The 27,292-nt window shown below is 36.7% G+C and overlaps 1 protein-coding gene and 1 non-coding gene across 3 annotated transcripts in view; one reads left to right on the top strand and one right to left on the bottom strand.

Moving 5' to 3' along the window:
• PRDM5 (PR/SET domain 5) overlaps positions 1–27,292 on the bottom strand; it is a 209,615-nt gene that overhangs the window by 86,232 nt on the left and 96,091 nt on the right. For both annotated transcript variants that reach the window (XM_032633777.1, XM_032633779.1), the window contains exons 6-11: positions 26,259–26,351; positions 25,877–25,998; positions 21,938–22,017; positions 17,355–17,439; positions 15,951–16,108; positions 1,704–1,797 (exon numbers count right to left, since the gene is read on the bottom strand). In XM_032633777.1, coding sequence (XP_032489668.1) covers positions 1,704–1,797; positions 15,951–16,108; positions 17,355–17,439; positions 21,938–22,017; positions 25,877–25,998; positions 26,259–26,351 — 632 coding nt within the window. The remainder of the gene's footprint in view (positions 1–1,703; positions 1,798–15,950; positions 16,109–17,354; positions 17,440–21,937; positions 22,018–25,876; positions 25,999–26,258; positions 26,352–27,292) is intronic.
• Positions 20,356–20,462, top strand: LOC116754878. Its single transcript, XR_004350207.1, has one exon. It is a non-coding gene; the product is annotated as a U6 spliceosomal RNA (small nuclear RNA).

Below are 27,292 nucleotides of genomic sequence, written 5' to 3'. Positions count from 1 at the left end.
CTATTCAGGCACTGGAAAAAAATACTCCACGATTGCTCCTATCAAAGTATTTCCATTAAATTATTAAGTGGATCAAAGTATTGGTTCCTGTACAAAAATCTTATTCAAGCTATACCAAGGAAGTCCATACCTTTCTTCTTTCGTATTTTAATTCCAGATTTTTTTGTTTTAAGTTTATCAGAACTTTAAAATTCGGATACGAGATTTTATCAGATTTCTTTACCTTAAATTTATCAGGATTTTCCCCTATCTTAAAACCAAGAAGCTAGCTAGTAACCTGCCTTTTGGTTTTCAGTGTATTAGGAAATAACAATAATTTCCAAAATAATTATGACATCTTATTTTTCATACTTGGAGCCACAGTGCTGATGTAAGTTTCTAAAACAATCCTCATGTTTTGAAGTTAAATGGGTTTTAACTTTCCTATTGTATAAGACAAGATCTAGTCTTTTGTCCTCTCTATTTTAGCCATTTTCTTTATCAAATGACAGTGAAATGGGATGGAAATTCCTGCTGTTACATGACATATTTTATTTCTTAAATGCATAGCTCTTCTTTATAAGGAAAATGGAAAATGGTGCTAACAACTTCTCCAGAGCTGTAAGGTGAATACAGAATGACATGAGATCTCAGCACTGTCTTTCCTATAGGAAAAGACGCATTTCATCACATCATTACCACTCAATAAATATAAAAACTTTAGTATCTTTATTATTTTGCATTTTAGATACTTTGACGTGACCAGAGAACATTTCTTCCAAGATCTGTACAATCAAATGTCAAGACTGTTTTGCTTTCCTCAGAAATATTAAAAATTTAATAAGCATTAGAAACTACATGCTAGAGGATGTTCTACTGATTAAACAAGTCAAATTAAAAGGAAGTTATTACTTATGTTATACCATTTTTATTTAACTTTAGATACAGTAAAGTAGTAAATCTCTGGTTGCTTCAAAATCTGAACACAGAACCCACTTTAGAACTCTGTTTAGCAATAACAATTTCTTCTCTGAATAAAGTGACATGGCTAAAAACTGTGGTATTCTAAAATCAGCTCTCAGTGTAACTGCTAGACAGACTTCATGGTACATACGTGAATAACTTAATTCCCACTACCCCCACCAAAAATTCCCTTGCCAAAAGAAGTAAGAAATCAGAGGCAGTGGAGTAGGCAGGAAAAACACAGGACTAACAGGCTTGGATGCTACCCCCAGTGCTGTGCAACCCTTCTCTGAGTCTCAATTTTCTCAATTCCCCTCCAATGAAGAGGTTAAATTAGATGTTTACTCTGACCCTTTCCAATTTTAAAAGCCTGTGAGCTAATAAAATCATGCCAGATATCTGCATGTTTTAAAGAGTCAGGCATGTTTCCTTAATCATTACATTTAAAAGGGAACAAAAACGTCTGTTTCAGAACAAATTTCAAGGACATTTTACTGAACATGTTTTTATACACGGCTTTTAATAGTGGGAAAAATGATATAAAATAAAATGTCTCATAAAATGATTAATCTTACTGTGGGAAAATAAATCAAGGATAAAGGACAAAAAGGGGAAAGGCAGTTATCGGTCCTTTTTAAGTTTAAAAGCAGATTACATAACTACTTATAGGTCCGCTTCTGTGATGCCTACATTCTCAAAGGTTATAAGAACAAAATATGATATAATTCCTTTGGTCCTCAACTGCCTGGATTGTGACTTACTGTTATGTATAAGCAGGTGTCTCTGCAAAGAAAATGGGGTCCGGAACAAAGCTTTACATTCCTCACATTGGAAAGGCCTCTCTTCAGAGTGGGTCTGCAGATGAAAGAAACAGTGAGTCAGGACTCTCTAGAATCAACTAGTCATTACAATAATTGGAGCCTGGATTCATGATGGTGACCAGGAAAGACGTGAAGGTGGACAATATCCTGTTCCTTCTGGTGACATTCTTCCCCCGTAAAATTGGGAACACAAATAGGCTGTGTTCATGGGAAAAAAAGGACTGTATTTTTAACTTCTCACATTAATTAATTATAAACTTGATAAACAGTAAAGGAAACTGCTCCTATAATCTCAAATGCTAATCTCAATACACATTGAGATTTCTCAGAATCTACTTTGCAGAGTGAAATGATACGTAATTCATCTAAAGACTAAACCTCCTTTATCAATGGACAGACTTTACGCTGGTACAACATTTTCAACACAGACAAAGGGAACTATATAATAAGAGAGGCTGTTTCCACCCTTTTCCCTCAACTTCACTGACTAGCTTCAAATAATTTTCAGTCCTAAGTGCTGCTTTTCCCCAAAATTAAACTAGAACATTTACTCATGTTATAATTAACACCAGGTATCATTAATTAAGTATTTATTTTGGATCAAATGCTATGCTAAACACTTCACATGAATTATTTCACTTAATTCTAATAGCAATTTGATAAAGAAAATACCATTAGTGTCTCCATTTTATAGATGAGAAAACTAAGGCTCAAAAAGTTTCAGTAACTTGCCCAATGTCAAGCAGCATAGATGTAGGAAGCACCATTAATCCATGACAGACAAAAATCTATGTGTAAACAAGAAACAACAGAAATCCACCTGCTAGATCTAAACATCAAAAACAAAAAACAACAGTAAAAACAGCTTACTCACTTCACCTGTTTTCCATTACACATCAGTATTAACCCATTGGGCACAAATCAGTAAGTAAAATTCTATTCTACCACGGATGGCGAGATAACAATGCTCATAAATGCTAATATGTAAAAAACTGAACTATGTCCTCTTATTAAAATAAAGCAAATCTATAATTGATGGGTTATGTTATGATAACTGTGGTATAAAAATAAAGGGAATTATTTAAAGAAAAGTCACTTTATTCACAGCATACAGATTTATACATTTTCTTTGTCTAATGGACACTATAATATTAAAGATGTAAATATTACCTATTAACATAATGTTAGTGAGAAAGGGATTATCATGACTGTTTTCAACTGTGAAAAATATAGAAAAAGGATGGGAGGAACAAATACTTAAAACTCAGGATAAACTACAGATATTCAAATGTGCTATTTAGTTAGAGATATTAAAATGATAGGTGGGAATAAACATATCAATAGAATAGAACAAAGAGTAGGTTTCTTCATTACCAAAGATATATGAACATTCAGTATAGGAAAATATGGCATTTCAAATTGGTATAAGAACAGTGGACTGTTTAGTAAATGGTTGTGAGGCAACTGTATAGATATTCAGGAAAAATTAAGTTGTGTCTATTCCCCACCCATTACAAGAGATAAATCCCATTTCAATTCAGCTTAATTTTTTTAAATGTGAAGAATAAGACACTAAATATACAAGAAAATATGAGTAAATATTTAAATAATTTTTGAGTAGGAAAAGGCTTTCTAGGCACGGCAGAAAACCGGGTACTAAGATGAGAGCATTAAATTTAAAACTGCAAGGCAAAAATATTCGGTGACACAGAAAATATTTGCAACATAAACCAAAAGTTTAAAATTACTAATATAAAGAGTTATAGCAAATTAATAATATAAAAATTCCCCGAAAAGGGCAAAAGGACTCTCCTCCAAATAGCACTCTTAAAATTTCATTGATTATTTATTTTGCGCCAAGTCTATGATATGCACTTCATGCCGCTACATGCCAGTCCTATTTTATATTCTGGGGATATAGTTGTGGGTAAAAAAAGGGAAATGTCTCTGCTATTGTGGAGCTCTTACTCTAGCAGAGAGAGAGGAACAATCAACAAATGATAAAATATCAGATACATGCTACAGAGAAAAATAAAGCAGGGAAAGAGGACAGCAAATGTTTCAGAGAATGCGGTAGCAATTTTATTTTTTATTTATTTATTTATTTTTTGCGGTACGCGGGCATCTCACTGTCGTGGCCTCTCCCGTTGCGGAGCACAGGCTCCGGACGCGCAGGCTCAGCGGCCATGGCTCACGGGCCCAGCCGCTCCGCGGCACGTGGGATCTTTCCGGACTGGGGCAGGAACCTGTGTCCCCTGCATCTGCAGGCGGACTCTCAACAACTGCGCCACCAGGGAAGCCCGGGTAGCAATTTTAAACAGGTGGTCAAGGAAATTCTGGCTGAGAAGGTGACAGTTGAGAGAAGATCTGATTGCACTGGGGCAACAGGGGCAGGTTTCCCTCTGGGTGATCTAGGCAGGAAACTCCACGGAGGCCAGTGTGATAGGAACTAAGTGGAAGCGGCACAGAAATGGGAGACGGTGGAGAAATGGGAGAAGCAAATCATGTAGGGCTTGGTTGGCCATTACAGGAATTTTGTCTTTTACTGAGAGAAATATAAAATCTCCCTAATGGGTTTTAAGCAGATAAGAGGCATGAGTCACTTGGCATTTAACAGGATGCTAAGGTGGCTGTGTTGAGAACAGGATATAGGGAGACAAGGGAAAGCAGAGAAACTAGAGAAGTAATAGCAATAAACCAAGCAAGAGATGATTAAGACCTATACCAGGGTGGGAGCCACTAATGTGAAGGAAAGTCAGAGGCTTCTGGATCTATTATGAAAGTGAACAGGTTTTGCAGAGAGACCTGGATATGAAGCATAAGACACAGAAAGAAGGAAGCAAGCATGCCTCCAAAATTGTGACCTGAGCAATGGTAGGATGGATTAGCCATTAACTAATATATGAAAGAGCAAGCAAGAAACAAGTTTGGGTAAAAGATAAGGGGTTCGATTTTGGACAAGTTCAGATGACTATTAAGAGATGTCAACAGGCAGCTGAATATTTCAAGTCTGGATTACTGGCTATAAAACTCGGGGATGTCAGATTACGTACAGTATTAATACTTCAAGTCATGAATGCAATTAAAGAATGAAAAATTTAAAACAAAATACTATCTATGGTCTATCAGACTGGCAGAAGTGAAGAAGATAGATATCATTCTGTGTTGTCTGAGGGGTAAGAACATGCAATCTCACATCTGGTAACTGGGAATGTAAATTTTCTGAGGGGCAGTGTGGCTCTATTTACCAAAATGATAACTGTGCATAGACCTCTTGACTAACCAATTCCTTTTATAGAAATATATCGGACAAATTTTTGCACTTTTTTTTTTTTTTTTTGGCAGCGCTGCACGGCATGTGGGATCTTAGTTCCCCGACCAGGGACTGAACCATGCCCTTGGCAGTGAGAGCATGGAGTCCTAACCACTGGACTGCCAGGAAATTCCCTTGCACATTTTTTTTTTTAAAAGTAAAGAATTTTTTTTTAATTCCCATTGACAGTTATAAACCTAGTTAACTAAATTCTAGTGACTATTAAATATATTTTTTCTTTGATATGGAATAGTCTCCATAACATATTTTGAGTGTCAAAAGCCGAATGCAAAGCATTATATAGTAGAATACCATTTATGGCACATTCATACTCACATAGAACAGGGTCTAGGAAGATGTTCTACAAAACACTGAGGAGGGTTTTCGCAGTAAAGTGGACAGTGGTATTTGACAGAGTTTTTGCTTTGTTCTCTAGAACTTTCTTTGATGTTTTAATTTTCTACAATTAGTAGATAATATCATTATAAAAAGAAAGAAACTCTTTCATTTTTAGAGCATCCAAATTGGAACACAGGGTTGCTTTAATCTTCCAAAAGTATATTCCACCCTAACCCATTCTTTCTCTTTTTCCAAATACAGGACAAAACAACTTGTGGATATGATTTAGTGGCTTGATGATTAAAGAACTTGGGACAGCATAATGCCTTAGACCTATGTTAACCAAACCAAAGCCACAACTTCTAGATACTGACCTGAAGTCAGTAGCACGCTTCAAGCAGTAAGCTGTTAGTACATAGCGAGGTGAATAAATACTTTGTCAAAAAGGTTCCAACACCCAACACCACGGAGTTGTGATGGCATGACTTGTGAAAGTCTCAGCATTCAATCTCACTTAAGTAAGGTGGTAGTGAAATACCTGCAAGTTGTGGAGAGAGGACTTCTGTCTCCAAGATATATTTTACAAATACCAAATAAAATTAACCCTCTTAAAGGGTGTCTTATCCTTCAATTTTTCATCTCTACAGGGTTCCAAACTTTCCACTGACTTATTCATCACATTATCCTTGAGCCCCAGAACACCCTCCTTTTAAATGCCCGGCACTGAGACACCAATATCTGCTGATGTAACAAATGAACTAGTCCACGAACTGGCACTATGAAATACATCATTTTATGCACCATGTCTGATTATTGTTGCAGATGTAGAAAATACATAAGAAAATGTGTTGCACTACCTGTTAACACCTAGTAAAATGTCTCAAGAATGCTTCAGAAAGTTTACAACATAATTTTTATACAATAGTTAACAAATTACCACATTTCTAGCCAACCAAATCAAATACTAATTTCATGAGAGCAGATTAGCATTTTCATCAGGCCCATTCACAATTAAAAATAACTTTGGCTATCAGTAATATATACAGCTCCACAGTTAGCAATATTACTTGAAATGACATTTCTTCTTTCAGTCATGTGCAAAACAAGAAAACTACGACAAATTCAGGGGAAATAAGTAGAGGAAAAATAAAACTGGAAAAAATATTCCAGAGATACATGTGTTAGAACTATTCTTTTAAAAAAATTTCATTATTGAAGTCTATATAAAAGTATATTACTGTCCCACAGGGTCACATAATAAACCTAAGGTTTTATAAAATGTGTGTCATCTGGCTGTTTACAAGGTCTGTGGATTAAATTTTTACTGTCAGACTTACAACTGGCTTCCTTAAAAGGACTCACAAAAATGAACAGAAACTGGAGAAATACTGAAGAAATCAGTTTCTTTAAGCTCCGTACAGAAAAAGGTAGCTCATGCTACACAGAGAAGTGAAGATGGAGTACAGCCTTGAGTAGCCAGTCCAACCTTTCCATTGCTTGAAAGCCACAACTCATTAGTACAAAACCGTAACCTCAAGGGGCTAACTACTGAAGTCCCCGCAGCCCTAAGGACACTCCTCCTCCATATCTGTGGGAGACTGGTTTCAGGACCTCAGAGGATACCAAAATCCGAGGATGCTCAGCTAGTGGGAACATACTATAAAGCACACGAGGCTCAGTTTGGTGCTCTGTAACGACCTAGATGGGTGGGATAGGAGGGGGTGGGAGGGAGGTCCAAGTGGGAGGGGATATAGGTATACATATAGCTGATTTACTTCATTATACAACAGAAACTAATACACCATTGTAAAGCAATTATACTCCAAAAACAAAAAAATGGCATAGTATTTGCATATAACCTATGCACATCCTCTCGTATATTTTAAATCACCTCTAGATTACTTATAATACCTAATACAATGTAAATGGTTGCCAGTGCACAGCAAATTCAAGTTCTGCTGTTTGGAACTTTCTGGAATTTTTCTTCCAAATACTTTGCATTCGCGGTTGGTTGAGTCTATGGACGTGGAATCCGCAGACACAAAGGGCCAACTGTAATACCCTGATCAAGGCAAAGGGAATTTGCTACGAGAAGAAATAATCATAGGCTTTCAGATGAAGTCTTCCTTGGAAGGCAACTCAGGGGGCTTTCCCCCCTTCTATACTGCTGAGAGACGGTATCTCATATTTGTAACCAAGGATACCTGTAGCAAACAGTGCTTTCAACATATGACTCTTCAGGCTAGCTGATTTGACCATTAATTTAAAAGTTCTGCCTCTGCATGGCCACTATTTACTACAGCTAGTCTAGAGCCATACAGAACAAGTTTATTCTCACTTCCAAATGAAGCTCTTTGAATATCTGGAAACAGCAACCATGTCCCTTCACAAACTGTCCAGATAACAGACAGTTGTAGCTTCACTACTGAAGATAAACTTTTCAGATGGATCATAATAATGTGAAGCAGAATTTTCTGCACAAAAGGAGGCCTCCTAATTTTTATAAGTCATATGTAACACAACATAGCAGCTATACTAGCTCCTTTAGTGGATAACTTGTTTGCTAGGCAAGATGGTGAAATAAACTGGTAGTCTTGCATTGAACTTTATATGCCATCCAAAGAGAAACGAGTGCCGATTCCTCAACTACAAACAGAAAAGCAAACAACAATGGATCAATTCCAGTCCTATCCAAAAATTACTCTAAAAATTAATACCAGTCCTTCAACAGGAAATAGTTTTCTTATAGTATAAATCCCTAGAAATTAACAGATAATAGGAAGTAGGATGAGAACAGGATTCCAAATATTTGGAATAGATAGATAGAAAGTAAAATGTCAGTGTGTCTATGTGTGTGTGTATTTAAACCACTACCCAATTACCTAAGTGTCAACATTTTCTCAATTGAAACCCTTATAAACACTAAACATATCTATTTTCAGCATAATACAGATGCAAACAAAGTCAAAAGATCAGAGTCTGATTCTAAACTGATTCTAGTTTCTAATTTTAAATATAAAACACCCAATATGGGATATTAGGTTCAAAGCTTATTTTTTACTGAAAATACTTCATGTCAGCATATTTTAATGATAACATACAATTCTCATTTGTACAGTTCTAGCTTTCATTGGTTCAAGTTTGTGGCATTTTCTAGTTTGATACAAATTGTTATAGAAGAGAGAAGAGTGTCTCTTTTTAAAAAACGTAATAATTTTCCATTTATTTTAACTTAGCTTCCAAATTTATACTGCCTATTCACTAAGACTATCAACATCATTTAAAATTCATTACCCTGTCTATTGCGGGTTCACCTAAGTACACTTCCTGCCCTCATGCTAAATCTCCCTCATTTGCCATGCTCTATGAGTCACAGTTTATTTTTAAAGTTTTTTGTTTTCTCTGGGCGTAACAAACCATCACCAAGTCTTCTGGCTACAGCTAACCTGAGTTTTTTTTTTTCCCCCCAATCCTCTTTCACTTAATCTTCTAATAGATCCTTTGGGCTGAGAAACGAGTCAACCAAACTTGGTAGAATTTCAGGTAGAATAGAAATGAAAGGGACAAAGGAAGGATCTCCATGTTATACTAAATACCATGTTTTAATACATGAAAAAAATAAGAAATATACTGATAATGGAGAATTAATCATAATAGAGGAAAATGAACTGTTTTTATTTCCTGCTTTTTCTATCCTGAACATTTCTGAACCAAACCATTCAGAAGAACAAGGGTATATTTGAAGAATTTTTGTGAAGAGGAGCTGTTTTTTAATATATGACACTGATTTCCAGGAAGATAAAAAGAAAGCAGTGGGGCTTCCCTGGTGGTGCAGTGGTTGAGAGTCCACCTGCCGATACAAGGAACACGGGTTCGTGCCCCGGTCTGGGAGGATCCCACATGCCGCGGAGCGGCTGGGCCCGTGAGCCATGGCCGCTGAGCCTGCGCGTCCGGAGCCTGTGCTCCGCAACGGGAGAGGCCACAACAGTGAGAGGCCCACGTACCGCAAAAAAAAAAAGGAAGCAGTGATAAGACATCTGCTTATTAACGTTAATCTTCCCAAAACACCATGTAAAAGAATTTTGAAAAAGGAAAACTACAAAGGAGCCCTTGTCCAACAGATATTAAAAAACATTATAAATCGCAACTATTAAAATAGTCTGATATTGCAAGGGAATACAGATTAAATGGAACAGAACGGAGTCCAAAAATAGATTTATACGAGAGGCGTTCAATAATGTGATAGCAGTGGTATGAATCAATATTTCAATCCATACCTAAAAATAAATTATGATGGATTAAAATACCAATTTAAAAAGAAATATAACGTTTAAAAGCATTGACGAGTATTTGCATAATCTTAGAATAAGAAAGTTTTCTAAATAAGACTTAAAACTCAGAAGCTATAAATACTCAGAAGCCATAAAACTCATAATCCATGTCATACTTGAAAACATAAAAATGTAAAACTTCTTTATTCAAAAGATACAAGTTGATAGATGGGGACAAATATTAGAAACAAAAACAGCAAAGTATTGATATTCATAATATCTATAGAGCTCCTAGAAATCAATAAGAAAACAGCCAAATAGGCCAGCAGAAAAAGGACAAGGAGTACCTACAAGCATTTCTCAGAAGAAAAATGGAAAAAAAAAACATAAAAAGAATTTCACCCACCATTGCTAAAATGCAATGAAACATCACCTTTCACTTCTCAGACTGAAAAAAAAAAAAGGCTGATAACTTAGATGCTTGTGATGGCACAGGTAAAGGAGCACTTTCATCACCACTGAGTCAAAATAAGAGCTTTTTCAGAAGGCAGTTGGGCAGGAGCGATCAAAATTTAAAGTAAACTTAATATCTGACCCATAAATTCCATACCTAAGATCTAGCTGCATAAATACTCTTGGCAAAGTTACAAAGTTTTATGTAAAAGGATGTTCACTGAAGTATCAAAATAGTAATGGTCATAAAAAATGAGTAGCTTTATATGAATCTACCTGAAATGCTCTCCAAGTCATAATGTCAAGGCAAAGAAGTAAGTTCCTGAATGACATCTGTGTCATAAAACCATTCACATTTAAATGTACTTCTCTCCCAGATGGGTAGCTGAGACCTTGTGTTTTTCTCCAAGCTCCACCCAAAAAGCACATCCTCTTACCAGAAACATCCGTGTGGAACGTGGAAGTTCCTGACGATTTACTAGGGTGACGAAGGAGGTGCTCTGTACTTACAGCATTTGAAAGCGCCCCTCCCAACCTAACACTCTGGAGTCTCTTCTTACACTCTCTTCTCCATTCCAATGGTCACCATTCCCACCTTCTACCCCCCACCTTCCCAGCTCTGCCACCCAACCACCTCCAGGTCGCACCTTCCCATTTCTATTCTTCCCTATTCCAGCCCATCACAGTGACTTAAGGTATGTCAACCGCATTACGCTGAGGATAAAAACTGAATTTTACTCAGTCTACAAAATACCCTCCGGTTACTAGGATCACCTGCCTTTGAATATAGTAGTAGATGTGGTAATAATGAACAAATAATTTGTACAACAACGTGTACAGTTGTTAAAATACTTGGGAAAGCCCAGAGGCTATTCACTGGGAAGGGGCCTAGAAACGTGGTAGGCAGAAGGGAGGGTGGCTGGTGCTGGGGATTCTAACCTAAGCTGCATAACTGACTACCCATGCATTCATGTATGATTTTAGCGATTTGTTTTCATAAGATGTCTACTACAAAGGAAAAAGAAGGAAAACAAAATTAATTCAAAAATAAAGAACATTTCCCTTTGTGGTTTTAAGAAGGCTACCGGTGTGCACTTGATCAGGCATGTCAAGTAAAGTGAGTTCAACCTCTGGGTTGGGCTGGGCTGGTAAAGAGCAAAGAACAAAGGCAGTATTCTGGAGGTAAGAGCCAGTCTGAACCTTTAAGTGCAAGGCAAGAGTCAGAGGCTAGAGACCTGGAAGGCAAGGCCCTGTGCCCACAGGAACCGGGGTGAAGAAACCTCTGAAGGGCAGCAGCAATGCTGTGGCTCAGGGAAACACCAAGGCACAGTCTTTAGTTGACGGCTCTTCAATCATAATCTGGGGAAGCAGAAGCAAGCTGGGAGGCAGGTTCTTCTACTAAAGTTTCTCAGGGGACAAAGGGCCATCACTGATTTGGGAGTAAGTGAGCTACATGTGAAATATCTAACTCAGAGCCAGGAAAGGGTTCAGAAAATTAGAACTGTGCAGTGTCTTCAAATGAAAGGTTTAAAGAGTTCTTAGCTATCTCGGGCTGATAAACCCAGTGCAGAAGGAACACAACCATGACTTCAGTGGATCACTAGATCACTGATATGCTCATAAAGTCAAGAAAGGGAGTGCTCAGAAAGGGAAATGCAATACATACTGCAAATAGAGATTTAGAGAAATCACTCCTCGTATCATAACTACCATTTAACTAGGAGCATTAAATCATTTATTTGGGATAATTTTTTCATGAATTTTTATTCATTCGGAAAATGTCTGCCACATTCAAAGCACAATGTGGTCAACAGGTGCCATGAATTAAAGTACAGCATCTATCTTCAAAGGTTACTGTCTAGTACGAGAAATAAGGTGCTTACATTAGAAACTGTAGGATGCCATCCCACCATCCACCGAAGAAAAATAATTGAAACAGGGTAAGCGATTTGCCATTAACTACATGAGCTTCAGAGGAACATCTGCATCTGTTCCTTTCCTCTGTCAGGTTCAATTCCTACATGCATGCCCCCCTTAGTGTGAGCATCTCAGCCTTGTGCATGTGCTTCTAGAACACAAAAATAGGCAGGCAATTCTGGACATATAACACCTTAAATGAACCACCCACTACTTCACCTACAACCCGCCTGAAGAAGAGAAATCTGATGCAAAGTTGAAGGAAAAAGTGGTTGTGACGGAATTACTGAGCCACTGTCTTTCAATGTACAACTTGGCACCTTTCTTAGAGATTGCCAAAGATTTCTTTTATTACGTAAAATTTATGCCGTATATTATGGTTTTAGAACCTAATCCCTGATTTCCTTATAGACAGAGACCTGTCCTTTTCTTTAAGGTCTAATAAAATCTCACCTGCACAAAGTCTGACCTGCAGTGTCTTTCAAACTGTGTGATCATGACTGAAAAGATAATTTTTATATCAAAATCTAACACAGACACGCACACACGTGTATTATTTCATTAAATGACCCTTACTCTCATACTTTCTATTGTATTTTTTATTCTATTCTATTCTATTCTGTTCTATTCTATTCTGTTCTGTTCTGTTCTATTCTATTCATGACCCAGTTAATTACTTCAAGACCCACAAAGTGGTCGTGGCCCAGAATTTGGAAATCACTGGATGAGCTGTTAGTAGAGGACACCCAATGGAATTATTTTAGGAGAGGTTATGACCAGAGTTCCTCATCGGCTTCTAATGTTCATCCCTTGAAGGTCATATAAAGGTCAGGAAAACAGGTCTCTCATTTGAATAGACACAGCTCGTTCCCCCAGGAGCTTGTTTATGACTTAATCAGGACAAAACCTCTCTGTACTCATTCCCATCACCCAGCAAGTAGTGCCAGCTCCAGGATCCAAGATGGCTCAGTCCATCTAGATACCACACCCATCACAGGAGTAGGAAAGCACTATACACATCTCAGTTTGGCTTTGCTTTAAATCTGACAGGGAACAGAATGGAGGGTGAAGACTAATTAACTAATTTCTGTTTCCTGTGGTTCTGAAATGTCTGTCTAATTGTGATTTAAAGGATCACAGAATATAGGTGGATCCAGAAGAACAATCTTTATTTAACTAGATCCTAAAAATACAACTATGAATCAGGTTAAATGACTGTCAGAAAGGATTAGGGAAAAGAAAAACTAATTTTGACCTATTGAGCTCATCTAACTGGCAAAATGACAAAACAAGTAATTAAGTTTAAGAAACAGAAATCACTCCTTCAAAATTTCACGCCCTATTGTCCATCACAATGAAAATATTTCCTTTTCAAGCAAATTTAAATGTTAAAAGAATTGACCCCCAAATAAACCAGATAAGCATAATAGAAATACACAAGTTTACATAATCAAAAACTCCAAAGAATAATTTATTTAAAATAACAACCTTTGGTCATGCTACATGATGAAGATGGGTCTGACTTTTAGTGGGTTTTTTTTTTCTGCTTTCCTTGCATATCCTTACTTTTTAGGTTTGGAACTAGCCACTAATGAATAATGAAGGAAGAAAAAGTTGATTTGCTTTTTTCACCATAACTCTTGGAAAATATTTTAAACATTTTCATGTAACCATACCAAATACACACTAGGATCATAACACAGTGAGAAGCACAACTGTCCAGAGCAGAAGGATTGAATGTGCTTTCCACTTTGGAAATTACAGGCATCGTTGTTTCTATCCTTCCCAAGGCATCATTATTACTTTCATATGATTTATGATTAAAGGTATGAGAGATGGTGCAAAGATCCTGTGTCAAATTCCCATATGGCATATAACATAAGTCAAACTGTGAAAAACTCGTAAATGTGGGTAGATCAGTTTCATCAAAGAAAGGAGCAAGAGGGTTCCAGAGACTTAGCAGGAAACTAGCCAGATAATTTTTTATAGGCATGTAATTCCAGTGCAGCAGTAATGAATGTGGTCCTGCCTCTGAACATATAATGCCTGAGTTAAACATAAGGGCGGTCAGCAAGAAATTAGGCAGAGATGATTTGGTACACCATCCATCAATCCTGTTTACTCTTTCGTAAATCTGCCTTTTCTTTTCTTTTTAGACTGAAGCTGAAACTGATATCGTAACTTCTTAAATGATTTAAAGAGATAAAATGATGTGTTTGTAAAGTCCCAATAAATACTGAAATAATTATAATTCCAATGGAATATTGCAAATAAAAAGGTAACAAAGTTATTTGAAAATGCGTTATTTATACGCTGTTTAACAGCATCCTGCAATATACCAAAATCAATAAGCAAATATGTATCACATCACAAATTTAAACATACACTTCTAAGACAATGAATATCTTTGCACACATTTTCTGAATTCAATTCAAACATTGTTTATTACCTACACAAAGTAGATTAGATAAAACTAACTTTCTTTTTTTGTTTTTTGCGGTATTCAGGCCTCTCACTGTCGTGGCCTCTCCCGTTGTGAAGCACAGGCTCCGGACACGCAGGCTCAGCGGCCATGGCTCACGGGCCCCGCCGCTCTGCGGCATGTGGGATCTTCCCAGACCGGGGCACGAACCCATGTCCCCTGCATCAGCAGGCGGACTCTCAACCACTGCACCACAAGGGAAGCCCAAAACTAACTTTCTGATACAAGAACTTGAGTAAAGTGTAGGAAATACAAACAAAAATCAATAGACGAAACTAAGAGATTGTAACTTGAAGAAAGTCCTGCTAGGAAGGAGGGACGGGAGAAGTTAGAGAGGTCATGCTGAGTTGTTTTTGATATGTCTCATGCAGAAAATAGGAGGATACAAAGCTGGAAAAGGAAGCTGAGGTCATGGTGTAGAGAACTCCAAGTGACAGGGTAAAGCATCATATGTTAATAGGTGCTGGAAATCTACTTATAATATTAGAGTACAAGAGTGATAGAGTTGTGCTTCGGGATGATTTATCTAGTCAGCTGAATAAGTGGGAAGTGATACGTAACAAGAAGCTGAATGAGATGGGTATTAAAGTGATGAAGATGAGCCATGATCAGGATGTGGAAATGGTAAAGCAATGGATGATTGTGACGGTGATAAGGCAACATAGAGGGTACAATCTTTAAGAATTAGCTTCTAATTCTAAAAAGGGGCTAATATTACAGAAAGAGACAGGGATAATTAGATGCTTTTGTCCTTAACAGAAATTAACAGAAACTTCCAAAAGTGAAGTTATCTGGAGCGTGCTAAATTCATTAGGTCAAAAGGTGCCCAGTTATGTATCACACGAGCAGTGGCAAATGTGTGTCTGAGAGCTGGGATTAACAAAATAAATCACTTGGAAATCATCAGTACAGAGTCTGTACCAGAATTCATGGATATAGCTGACATTGAGAACATAGAAGAGGCCTACAGTCAAAGCAGCCAGGATAACCCCCTGGGGGAGGGTTCAGAGAACAAAGAAGCACTCAGAGAAACTGGCAGAAGACCTAGCAGAGTCACTAAAATGGTGCCATAGATGAAGAGGATTTCCAAAAGGTAACAAGAGCAAGAGTGTCAAACTTTATAGAAAGAAAGAAGAGAAGCCTTTGCAGTTACTGCAACGCTGGAAAACACTGGATGACACTCTTGCTTGTGAGGAGAACAGTGTCAGTAGAGAATACAGATAGGAAACAAGGCCACAGGCGTTACGGCCTGAGTGAGTGGTTAGAAAACAGAAGCAAGATCTTCTCCAATTATTTCATATGTACAGCATGACTCGGATATCCAAAAACTTCTTTGAAGGTAAACAATTGGTAATTATATCAGGAAATCAGCAAAAATACATATGTTTATAACAATATTAATAAGCTTTTACCTTCTTGTGATTCTTGTAAACATTTCTGTGGGCAAATCCCTTTCCACAAAGCTTGCATTTGTAAGGTTTATCTTCACTGTGTATTACTTTGTGAGCACCCACTTGATCGAGCCTCTTGAAAGATTTATTACAAATCTCACAATTATAGGGTCGTTTTTCTGTGAAAAATGAGTGGAGACAATCTCATATCTATATAAAGGTAAAGGATAAAAAGGAAAACAGCCTTACCTTGTATTACTTCTTATGGATAAGTCAACTAAAACATGATCCAAACAACTGAAACAATCTATTACCCAATCCATCTGTTAGATATGTGAGCCTATTCACAAAAGAAACATCAGTTTGTTCTTTTATTGATCTATTTGCAAGCTAAATGTATAAAGTAGCTTAGATATAAAGATGAAGCTTCAATTCAAGGAAGAAATCCTACTTCCAGATGAAAAATCTGCTGATCAGTATGAGTTCAAAGTCAGGGTCGCGACTCCGAATGCAAAGGGTGAGTGGCCTGACAGTGATGAAGGTAAAGGACAGACCTGCCTCCTGCTGGGCCAACAGACCCCACACAGGCCAAGCTTCCAATTCTCAGCAGAAACTACACACTTAGGTTGTTGGGTAAAATCCACATTTATACAATATTCATGTAATGTTGACAACTTTTTCAAACAAAGCATATCTGAAGGCCACCAGATCTTCTATTTTCGATCCACCATTTTTGATCTTCCATTTTCATTTGCCAAAATATCTATATATGTCTCCAAATGAAGTAGCTATTCAAAAACATTCTGACTTAAATGGTCGCAAAGTACAGACATTCTAAACTCTAGAAAGAGACTTCATAAAGCAAAAGTTATTTTCAGAGCTGAATTTTTCTAAGTCTGTGTAACAGACCTATTACTCAAACTTGCTTAAAATGAAACTATGGCTTTAAAAACTTATATTCTCAAAATGTATTTATAAATTTCTCACTAACATTTATTAGTTCCTTAGTTAGAATGTGAAAATATCTAGAAATGTCAGAACTATAATTGCTGAATCGCTCCTAAATATCAGACACTCTGCTAGCGTGGTATATAGATGACTTCGTTTAACCTGAACAGCAATTTTGAAAGGTAGGATATCTTTTCACAGATGAAGAATATAGAAACAGAGGCCCAAGGAGGAGTAGGTAACAAATTAAATGGTGAGTTTGAAGATCTTCAATTTCATTTAGTCCAACCACATATGCTTCAGAAACAAACTGAGGTCTAGAGAAGCTAAGTAACTTGTTCAAAATCACATGGCCGGTCAATGGCCAACCTGGAACTAATAACCAGGTCTCCTGATTACCACTCTCAGAGCTCCTGAAAATGACGAGGTGAATCTTTTGTAGAGATTTCAATACAAATGGAAAAATATGTATTTTACCTGAATGGGTGATCATATGACGTTTTAGCTGATTAGCTGAAATGAATTTCTTCATACATTCTTGACAATCAAATACCTCATGAATCTGCAAAACGTTAAATTGACAGTTAAGTCAACTATCAAAGCCAAAAACTGTACAGAGCTCAAGTAAAAGTATAAACATGTGGACAGTTGCTACTGCAATATCCAAACTATATATTATAATTCAGCCCTAATTTGTTCACACTATCCTACATAAATTGAAAATGCAATGAACATGTTACCTAGTAGAAACATATCATTAAAAAAATGTAAGACTGCATGTTATTTAAATATGTAAAACAGCTGACCTATTTTTAAAGTGCATAATAAATTTATACTCTCTGTAAAAAATTATACCTAGTATACATTACGTCTCTGTTATGCACAAATTTAGACTTGGAAATACGTAACTTGCCAGTAAAAATATCCCCTTTACAGTAGTCAACACTCCTTTAAACTTAAATATACGTAATACAGAACAACACATTAATTAATGTTAAAGACAAGGAGATACATGATTCTGAAAAGCATTTAGCTCACCGCAAAACTCTCACAGGATAGGAGGACCACAATAAAAAACTTTATTAGTTTTATTTTTAAAAAATTATAAGGGGGGCTTCCCTGGTGGCGCAGTGGTTGAGAGTCCGCCTGCCGATGCAGGGGTCACGGGTTCGTGCCCCAGTCCGGGAAGATCCCACATGCCGTGGAGCGGCTAGGCCCGTGAGCCATGGCCACTGAGCCTGCGCGTCCGGGAGCCTGTGCTCCGCAACGGTAGAGGGCACGACAGTGAGAGGCCCGCGTACCACAAAAAAAAAAAAAAAAAAAAAAAAAATTATAAGGGGAAGGAGCATAACTTTAGCAAACAACTGGCTAAATAAATATTACAGTTTAATATTAAATTTAGTTCTTTCCCTCCCAGACACTAAATGAGAGAAACTGAATAGGTGGTATGAAAAGCAAAAGCTTAGTTTAGTACCAGTAACAAGGTACAAAGTGCTAAGAAGAATGTGTTGCAAGAAGCCTTATATTAGAAACGTTGATCACCCAAAAATGGTTTTGGTGAGGTCCTGTTTTTGTTTCAACCTCATTAAAGGTAGTGCTCACAAAACTAAACCCCAGACAAGCAAAGGTCCTTCTGCAGGAAGCCAAGATACTGTGGTGATCCTTGCAGGATATCTAGGGCCACTACAGAGTGAAAGCCAAGGCAGAAGACTCTGAAGTGGTACAGCAATGAGTAAAGAGTGGAGGACTGGTAAACGGCTCCCCTGACCTAAGTGACCACAGAGGAACTCAAGGCAGGAATGGTGAAAAGACGGCACCAGGAAGGGAAACGGAAGCTGGGGCAAGGCTCACAGATCCCTGGTCTGCAGTCTGTGCCTTAAGCCTATGTCCAGCCACATGACAGGTCTGAGGAAGGCAAGCACCACATAGTACAGCAGGAAAACTTTCAGACTAAGAAATTTTAAAGGCAACATCTTCAATCATCAAAGACCCTCACAGCAATTATATGAGGTGTAATGTTTAAAGATAATAAGAACAGATTTATATTCTTAAACTCTGTTTCCGTAACATATATCTTTTATAATAAGCTACTCTAAAAAATGATGATGTGCCTTCTGAGACATGCATAAATGAAAACATTTATTTTCATTTTTAATGTTAAATTTTAATTAGTATATACAAATTTTAAATTATTTATCCATATAAAAGTGGCAGCTGTTAAATAAATTACTGCAAAATATACTCATATTTGTTCACTTAACTCTCATGGCTTCTGAAACATGAAACATTTTTATTTATTTATTTTGCGGTACGCGGGCCTCTCACTGTTGTGGCCTCTCCCGTAGCGGAGCACAGGCTCCGGACGCGCAGGCTCAGCGGACATGGCTCACGGGCCCAGCCGCTCCGCGGCGTGTGGGATCTTCCCGACCGGGGCACGAACCTGCGTCCCCTGCATCGGCAGGCGGACTCTCAACCACTGCGCCACCAGGGAAGCCCCATGAAACATTTTTAAAGGTTGAATTGAATTGATATTATCAAAATTATAAAATAGAATATTTACTGTACATGAAAGCATTTTTGTATTGACTATCTTATTTATAGTAGAAAATTCAATCCAAAGCTATTCTCAAAACTCCTAAAAAAGTTTTAATAAAACAATCAGATTTAAAGTGAAAATGACACTAATTAATGCCTAATGCTAACTAAAGCACCTTTTGTAAAATGTCCAGCTTGTTAAATTGACATGGATGGTAATAACTTATCATTTGAAGTCCCAAATTAAATAATTTTCAGGAAGGATCATAATGTATCTTATTGTAATATAGGGCAGTACATACTAATGTAAGACACTGTTCTAGACTATAATATAAAATTGACCTATTCATACAGCACCATCTACTGGTAAGGTGAAATACTACAACCAAACTCTATTAGACATTAGACATACCCAACTATAAGAATAGTCAAAAATGGAGTCAGTAAAAGCTGCCTGTGGATTCAGAAAGGCTAAGTCAGAGGAGTTATGCTGTAATGAAGAGCTGCACTGAGCTACTAAGTTATTAACATTTGCAGAAACAGAATGGCTGTATTCCACCATCACCAGGTAGGATTTAAATCTACCAAGATATTCCCTGGGGGAAAAGTTCTTATGTTATGAAGCAAATAAATGGAAAAGAGAACACTTTTCAGAAATATGCCCCACTATCAACTTTGTTGAAATAGTCTATTTGGGAAAATCTGAAATTTGGTAAGATATCTTAAATTTCAACTTCTTAAGATCAGGGAAGGAAATCAAAGAAGTATAAAAGTATGAGGATTTTTTTTTTTAATGTTTATTCAACTGGATTTAATCTTTTTGTCTCAGACTAGGTTCTGCTTCAGAAACCTTAAGGGTGATGAGAAGAGAGGAAGAGAGACGTAAAAGCAGCAGCATCTGGACTGGAGTTCTGTGCAAAACTTCCCTTAAAAAGTAGCTTCAGTGCTTGCTTCAGCAGCACTTGCACTAAGTTTGGGATGATACAGAGAAGATTAGCATGGTCCCTGAACAAGAATTATATGCAAATTCTTGAAGTACTCCATATTTTTAAACAATCTGTTAAAACAACCACATGGAAACTGAAAAGAAAAAAAAAGTAGTTTCATGGCACTTAAGAGAAGTAATTAAAAGACACTGATCAGTTCAAAAGTCACACTTCATAAATGAGAGAACACAGGCCCAATGTTGTATACATGGGGGGTTAGGGACAGAAGAAGGTGATATCCACTGTCTTCACTCCTGTCCAGTGCTGTTGCATTATTTCTCCCTAAGGATCATAATCACTCAACATGTAGGATATAACCTCAGACATCTTAACAATTCAACTGTCTTATATGTTACAGGTTAAATCCACAGCACATGCTTGGAGTTACAGCATCGAATATCATATGAGTTTTAAGGCCTGTCAAGTTATTTTGGAATACAGACACACACAAAGAGACAAAATTCAACTTACAAACCATAACAAAAGTAAAATTTTCCTTTCACTAGTATCATCTCCTCTCTTCTTTAGTATTAAATGACTAAAAGACAATATTATATGCTCCTAGATATTCTGAAAAAATAATATATGAACTCAGGAAATAATCATTTATATCTTTGTTATTGTAATATAACATAAAATATATTTTTGGACTCTGCCATGATACGAACAAAATCTAAATTTTAATTTAATTCTATTCTGTCGTAAATTCTATTAACTAGTGCTAATGTTGTTAGGGTTAATAACTGTCATTTACTTTTCAGGATAACTTTCACATTAAGATAGCAACTTAGTAAGTTTAATGCTTATTGCAAAATGTATTAAATTTATTTTCTCCTAACACAGTTGGCCCTTGAGCAACATGGGGTTTTGGGGGTTGGACCCACTGCACCCCACTCCCACCCCGCAATCTCTCCCTGCAGTGGAAAAATCATGTAACTTTACAGCGGGCCCTCCGCATCTGCATAGTCAACCAACCCCTGATCGTGTAGTACTGGAGTATGTATTTACTGGAAAAATCTGCTAAAAGTGGACCAGCACAGTTCAAACCTCTGTTGTTCAAGGGTCAACGGCATAATCGTTTCTGCTAACAACACTCTGACATTCTTCTACATTATTTTTAGCTCTTCAAAACAACAGAGCTCTTTGTCTTCGTTTTGCCACACTTAACTATAATATGCGTCCACTGCAGAGCATATCATAAATACACAAAAATATATGGTTTCCTCAAATATATAGTATTTCCTGAGCAAACAGCAACTGGGAAAGCTTGAAACCAGTATGAGGTGTCAGTCAGACACAATACTGTGGTGGAGAAATATTTCTACTAATTCTGAACAACAATAAACAACTCAAAATATTCTTTTGCGAGAGTTCGCTCTTCTGCATGTCAGTCTTGCATTTTAGAATATGTTAGTAGTTAAATTAATGACAAAACTCTGTCTTTACAATACAAAAATCAGCTAAAAATTTTCACGGCCGACACTATAAATGACTAAAAGATCTTACACTATGATGAGCATTAGTCTTTATCTTACTGACCTTCCTATGTTCCTGCAGGCTTGATGCTGAAGAACACTTTTGATTGCACACTGAACATATGAGTTTTTTCTTAGGATCCCCTAAACAAAAAAAAATAAAATACCACCATGATTTATATGAGAATATTAAGAGGAGTATTAGATACAGTGTTTCTAGGTGATTTATAATTTCTAAACAGGTATTTCATCTTCTTAACTTACAACTCCAAAATTTTCAGTGTTGTAGAGATATCCATTAAACTCAGATAAAGAAGAGGCTACATTTTAAACACTTTCAAAATCTGAGAAATATTCAGCTTGGTATACCACTTTCTACATATATAAAATGGGCCTTTCACCTTTCCACGTTCTAATTTAGTATTAAAAGAGAAAAGCACACTTCCGTGAAAACTTAAAATTAACCAGATGTGTACATAAAAGAAAACCTGTATTTATTAACTCGTAAGTTGATTTTGCTACTTGCTTTAAATTTTAACAGAATATTTGATTTAATCAGCTGGATTTTTAAAAATGGAATTCAGAGATTATTCTTTTCAGCACTAGACTTGATCAGCCTGCAAGATCTGAGAGTATATGATTTATCATATTAATGTTAAAAACCAGAATAAGGTAAAATCAAGAACAATGAAACATTATATTGGCATTCATATTATTTTACAAATCAAAACAAAGCTCAGTTTTGTCTTCTTATAGAGTGATTATAATTATAGTAGACCATTTCAAATTTCAAATTTCACAGTGGTTATAAAAAACAAAAGACTCAACAAAACAAGATTCTCAAATACGATATAATAACAATATCATCTGCACGACCATAAGTAACCACAGAATGGTTTTTCAATTTTGAATTGATTGACTACAAATACTCAAAAAGTAAACAAATAATAAAATGAACCACCATGTAGCCACTGCCTGGCCCCCAAAATGACTAATCCATGGCTATTCCTGCCAAAACCTCAACCTCATCCACTACCTCACTTCTCTATTTTCTTGAAAGAAATCTAAAATCAGTAGAAAACACGATTACAAAATGACTTGATTAAAAGACTGTGTTTACGAGATAGCAACACTTTCAGAAAAAGGAAAAGATTAATTTTTGTCTTATCATTCAAGATACGGATTTCATATAATGCACTATTTTTAGCATGCCAAATAGTATAGCCAAGAAAAATTTTCTTGGTGATTGACAAGTAATATGGCTACTAAAGGAGAAAATTCTCCCGAGGAAAATGAATATCTGACAGCATGCATTTGGTCATCAATTCTCCATCCATATCTATTATACATGAGGGGCCACTGAGAAAGAATATTCCCTCTTTTCCAGCTTGCACCAGCGGGTATGTCCCTCCTTTAACCCACAATCCTTTATTTCCCTAGCTTATCCCTCAACTCAGCTGCTCTCTGAGACTAGAACTTATTCTTTCCCAGAAGGTAGGTCAGGCTTGAGGGAGAGAAGAGAAAGAGAAGTGACATTTCCTCAACCACCTGTTTCACCTTATCCCAATACTCCTGCCATGGCTCCTCCAGCTAGAATCACAGGCAATACACCAAACCCCCATCCCTACTCTTCAATCTCTTCTCTCCTCCTATAGCTTCTATTCTTCATCCTAGGACTGGAATCCTAATTCCTCAGAGAAGAAACATGGGAAAAGTTTATGACTGTTTGCCTGAGAATGTAGATAAATGTTATTTCCCATATATACAAAATCTCTATGTCAGCATCCGCAGAATCGAAATCAAAAGAGAAAGATGGTTACGGTGAATTAAGGAAGTTTAGACCCTTCACTGTTTCCTCTTGAGTAACTGGGAAGGTCACCCTACAAGCTTCCCCAGGTTCAAGGACAATAGCATCTACAAAGCCACAGCTAGACTTTATACCATTTTAGTTTTACTATATTCAGGTTAAGTCTGACATTTGACTTTCTGATTCAGCTTTCAAAAACAGTCAGGAACACATTACTTACAAAGGTAGGAGATGCACTGAAAATTAATACAACTGTACTGAATACGTAGTCACTTAAGTACTGTGAGTTTCAGCACTATGTGGGTTAAGTGTGCTTCTAGGAGCTAGTCTGAGAACCTACCCACCATATGTTACAGTTTCTATGGAAAAATGTGATCCATATTTTAAAATTCAGCTTCTCTCTTCTCAGCATCTTCAATTCATATCATCTAACGAGGAACATTTGTCATTGTCGGTGGTAAAAGCTGCAAGATCTTCTCTTTCCTTGAATACCTTTGTCTTTCTACAGTAAAGCGTTCTACGACCATGTGTATGAACACTGCTTTGTTCCCTATTCTGAATATGGAATATTCTTTCCCCAAATGTCTGTGTAGCTAACAGATGCGAGGGAAGAAGCAAGAGAGGGGCTATGAATGACCGATTGAGCACCAATTCCAGCAAAAAGTATGCATGGTGGCCTCTGGCTGAAATACAGTAAGTTTCATATTTTATGTGATCCACAACACAGAAAAATAAAAAACTTCCTTTTATCTTATTTCCTACAAAATCACCGTAAGTTTTCAGAATCAGTAATATTTTAATATCCAAGACCAACTACAAGAATCCTCAAAGAAATTATGCTTCTAGCACAGTCTGAAGACCACACGCCCAATAACAAGAATGCAAGTTTCCAGAGTTTCAGTGTGCATCTGTTTTTTTACTTAGTTCAGCAAAGTTAACCTTAAAAATGACATGAAAGATTTGTTATAATACATCGCAGACAAAGATGGAGAAAATTAAGAACAGCATTTTAAAAATAACAGCTTTAAAAAAACGAAAACTAGGAAGAGACAGGTCTATCAAAAAGTTATGATTGCCTTTTGCAAAGATAGGAAAGGCCCAAGTAGAAAGAATTCAGAAAAATGTCATCTTCTCTATATCCTTCAAAAGGAAAGAAAGAAATCAGAACACTGTGAAGTCCAAGTGATGTGCACCATTCTGAAGCCACATTTCACAAGCCCACAACTTCTGCCACCCTGAGCTTTCAAATATGGCTTGTACTGAGTGTGCAGCCCAAACTGGTGGTGCGAAGTTGTAACTAGCATTAAAAGAGACACTTTCTGGACCATGAACAAATACAGGAAACAGAAACTGAGTACCGGTTATTCTTTTCTCCTGAATGTGAGAATAAACAGGATAGGAGAAAAGAAATAACACTTTCCTCATATGCAGAAAGACATTTCCACCCAGAAGCCAACGGCAAAAGTAAACACATGAGAAAAATGGAAGTATAGAAGGATAAGAGGGGTGCCATGAACCTCAGCCTCCTTTAAGGAAAAGACGCTGAAGAAATAAAACATTAACTCTGACAATAATCATCTGTTCGATTTAGTGCAACACAGTCAATCCCTAAAGTCAAAATACATTTACCATGTGCCAAGCAGATGAAATCTAAGTGACAAATTTTCTAGTTGTCTTATTGTTTAGCTAGCCATTAGAAGGAATTCAAATAGTATCTACTTTATAAATCCAAATATATTCAGTTAGCATGTCAAAATGTAGCCAGTAATTTTCTCCAATATAGAAGAAATATAAGGATTTTAAAAAATGGAATTTTACTGTAAAAATATTAAGGCAGAAGGGCACCACTTAACAGTTTTAAAATATATCTACTAAAAGAGAAATTTCACATGCTAAAATATTAAAATTATTATTTAAAACATTAATTCTTAATGCACCTGGCTACCAAGCACAACTAGATTCTAGCTTAGGTTTCCAGTTATGATTAATTCAGAGATAGGAAAAATGACGAATATTGCTGAAATCAAAAAGAAATAGTGCTCAGTGGAAGAAAAAAATTCCATTTCCAGAGCTCTACATCTGTGTGAAATACAATGGAAAAGCAAGCTCTCTCCTCAAGAGTGAGAATTAAAAACAGATCGCTGTGGCCTGGGGAGAGGAAGCCCCTTTAAAAACAACCCTCTGATGAGTTCTCACCGGCGTGGATGTTTTCCTGGTGTCTTCTCAGGGCATCCTTGCTCTTCAGTCTCTTTCCACAGCTGTCAGCCTTACACACAAACCTGGCATCTCCCCGGCAAGTCTCCTGGTGCTGCTCAAAACTACAAGACAAGCAGGAATGGGAAACAGGGAGAAGAAATGGTGAAGACACCTACAAACTTCTAACATCCAGGCTGGCTTTTGTAATGCATGCTCCCCAGTAGAGTTTCAGGGTCATTACAAGTGTTACCTAGGCAGGTAGGAAGGAAAGCACTGAAATTCTGCAGCCATATGATACTAAATCACTAAGAAGCATGAAAGCATGCATGCCAATGATGACCCGCAATTATATAACAGCCATCTGATAACTCAGATACAAAACCTTGACGCTGAACTGAAGGAAGAATTGCAAACAGAGCACTGAAAACTTCGTGAAGAATCCTTCAGACTGCTTTTCGCTGAGCACTGAAGAACACTGAGGGGAAATGGACAAAAAACAAAAACTGGAAGTCTAAGACAAAGACTTAGGAAAATATCTCTACTTTGAATGAAGTCACATTCATGATCTCTCCTTTCATTCTGCCTTTTGCCCTTTAAAATTTTAAGTAGCACCTACAGTTGAACTATAAGACTCAGCTCAGCAAAAGTATGTTTGGTGTAGAATATGTAATACTAAATTGAATAAAAGCTGACTAGAATGCAGTTTTAAAATCTATTCATTAAAAACTATATAGCCCTTGCCTGGTTTTTTAAAGAGTGTATAAGAGAATTTCCAAGTTTTAAGTTTAAGTTTTGAACAGAAATTTTTCACCTCACATTTCATAAGCAAAAGTGGATGCATATATGAAAACTGTCTTAATATGAAATACAGCATGTTTCAGAATTTTACTTTAATGAATTAAAAAATGAAACATTAAGCCTATGTTAAAGATTTCTTGCTCATATGCAAGGTGACATTCTGTTAAAAATAAGTTTGTAAATATATGTATCCACTTTCTCATTTTTAATAATTCACGATACTGTACAATACTTAAGTAAAAGGATAACTTAATATGCTGTTAATATATTTAAGATAATAAAGGGTGCAGAGCAATGACTGGGACCATTTAATTCATTTCATCATCATATCTTGTACATATTCATCTTTAAATTATTTCTCCGACATTGCTAGGAAATAAACAGTGCTTCCCAAAATGGCCCTGTATTCTTCATACTCTGAACTCTCTCCATTTCTTAAACTATTTCTTTTCTTTTTTTTACACATTTCAGAGGGAATATCGAATGCAGACCGCTGAAACTTGATCTGCCACTTCAAAGCACTAGCTAAATTATGCATATCGGATTTCAAATTAGTACACCAATGAGCTTAATATTTAACGGCAAGTTATTAAATGGACAAAGATTGATTAGCATAAA

Source organism: Phocoena sinus, chromosome 5 (genome assembly GCF_008692025.1).
Source record: "Phocoena sinus isolate mPhoSin1 chromosome 5, mPhoSin1.pri, whole genome shotgun sequence".
NCBI lineage: Eukaryota > Metazoa > Chordata > Mammalia > Artiodactyla > Phocoenidae > Phocoena > Phocoena sinus.
Note: the sequence above shows the minus strand (reverse complement) of the source record. Positions and strands in the feature narration are given on the sequence as shown.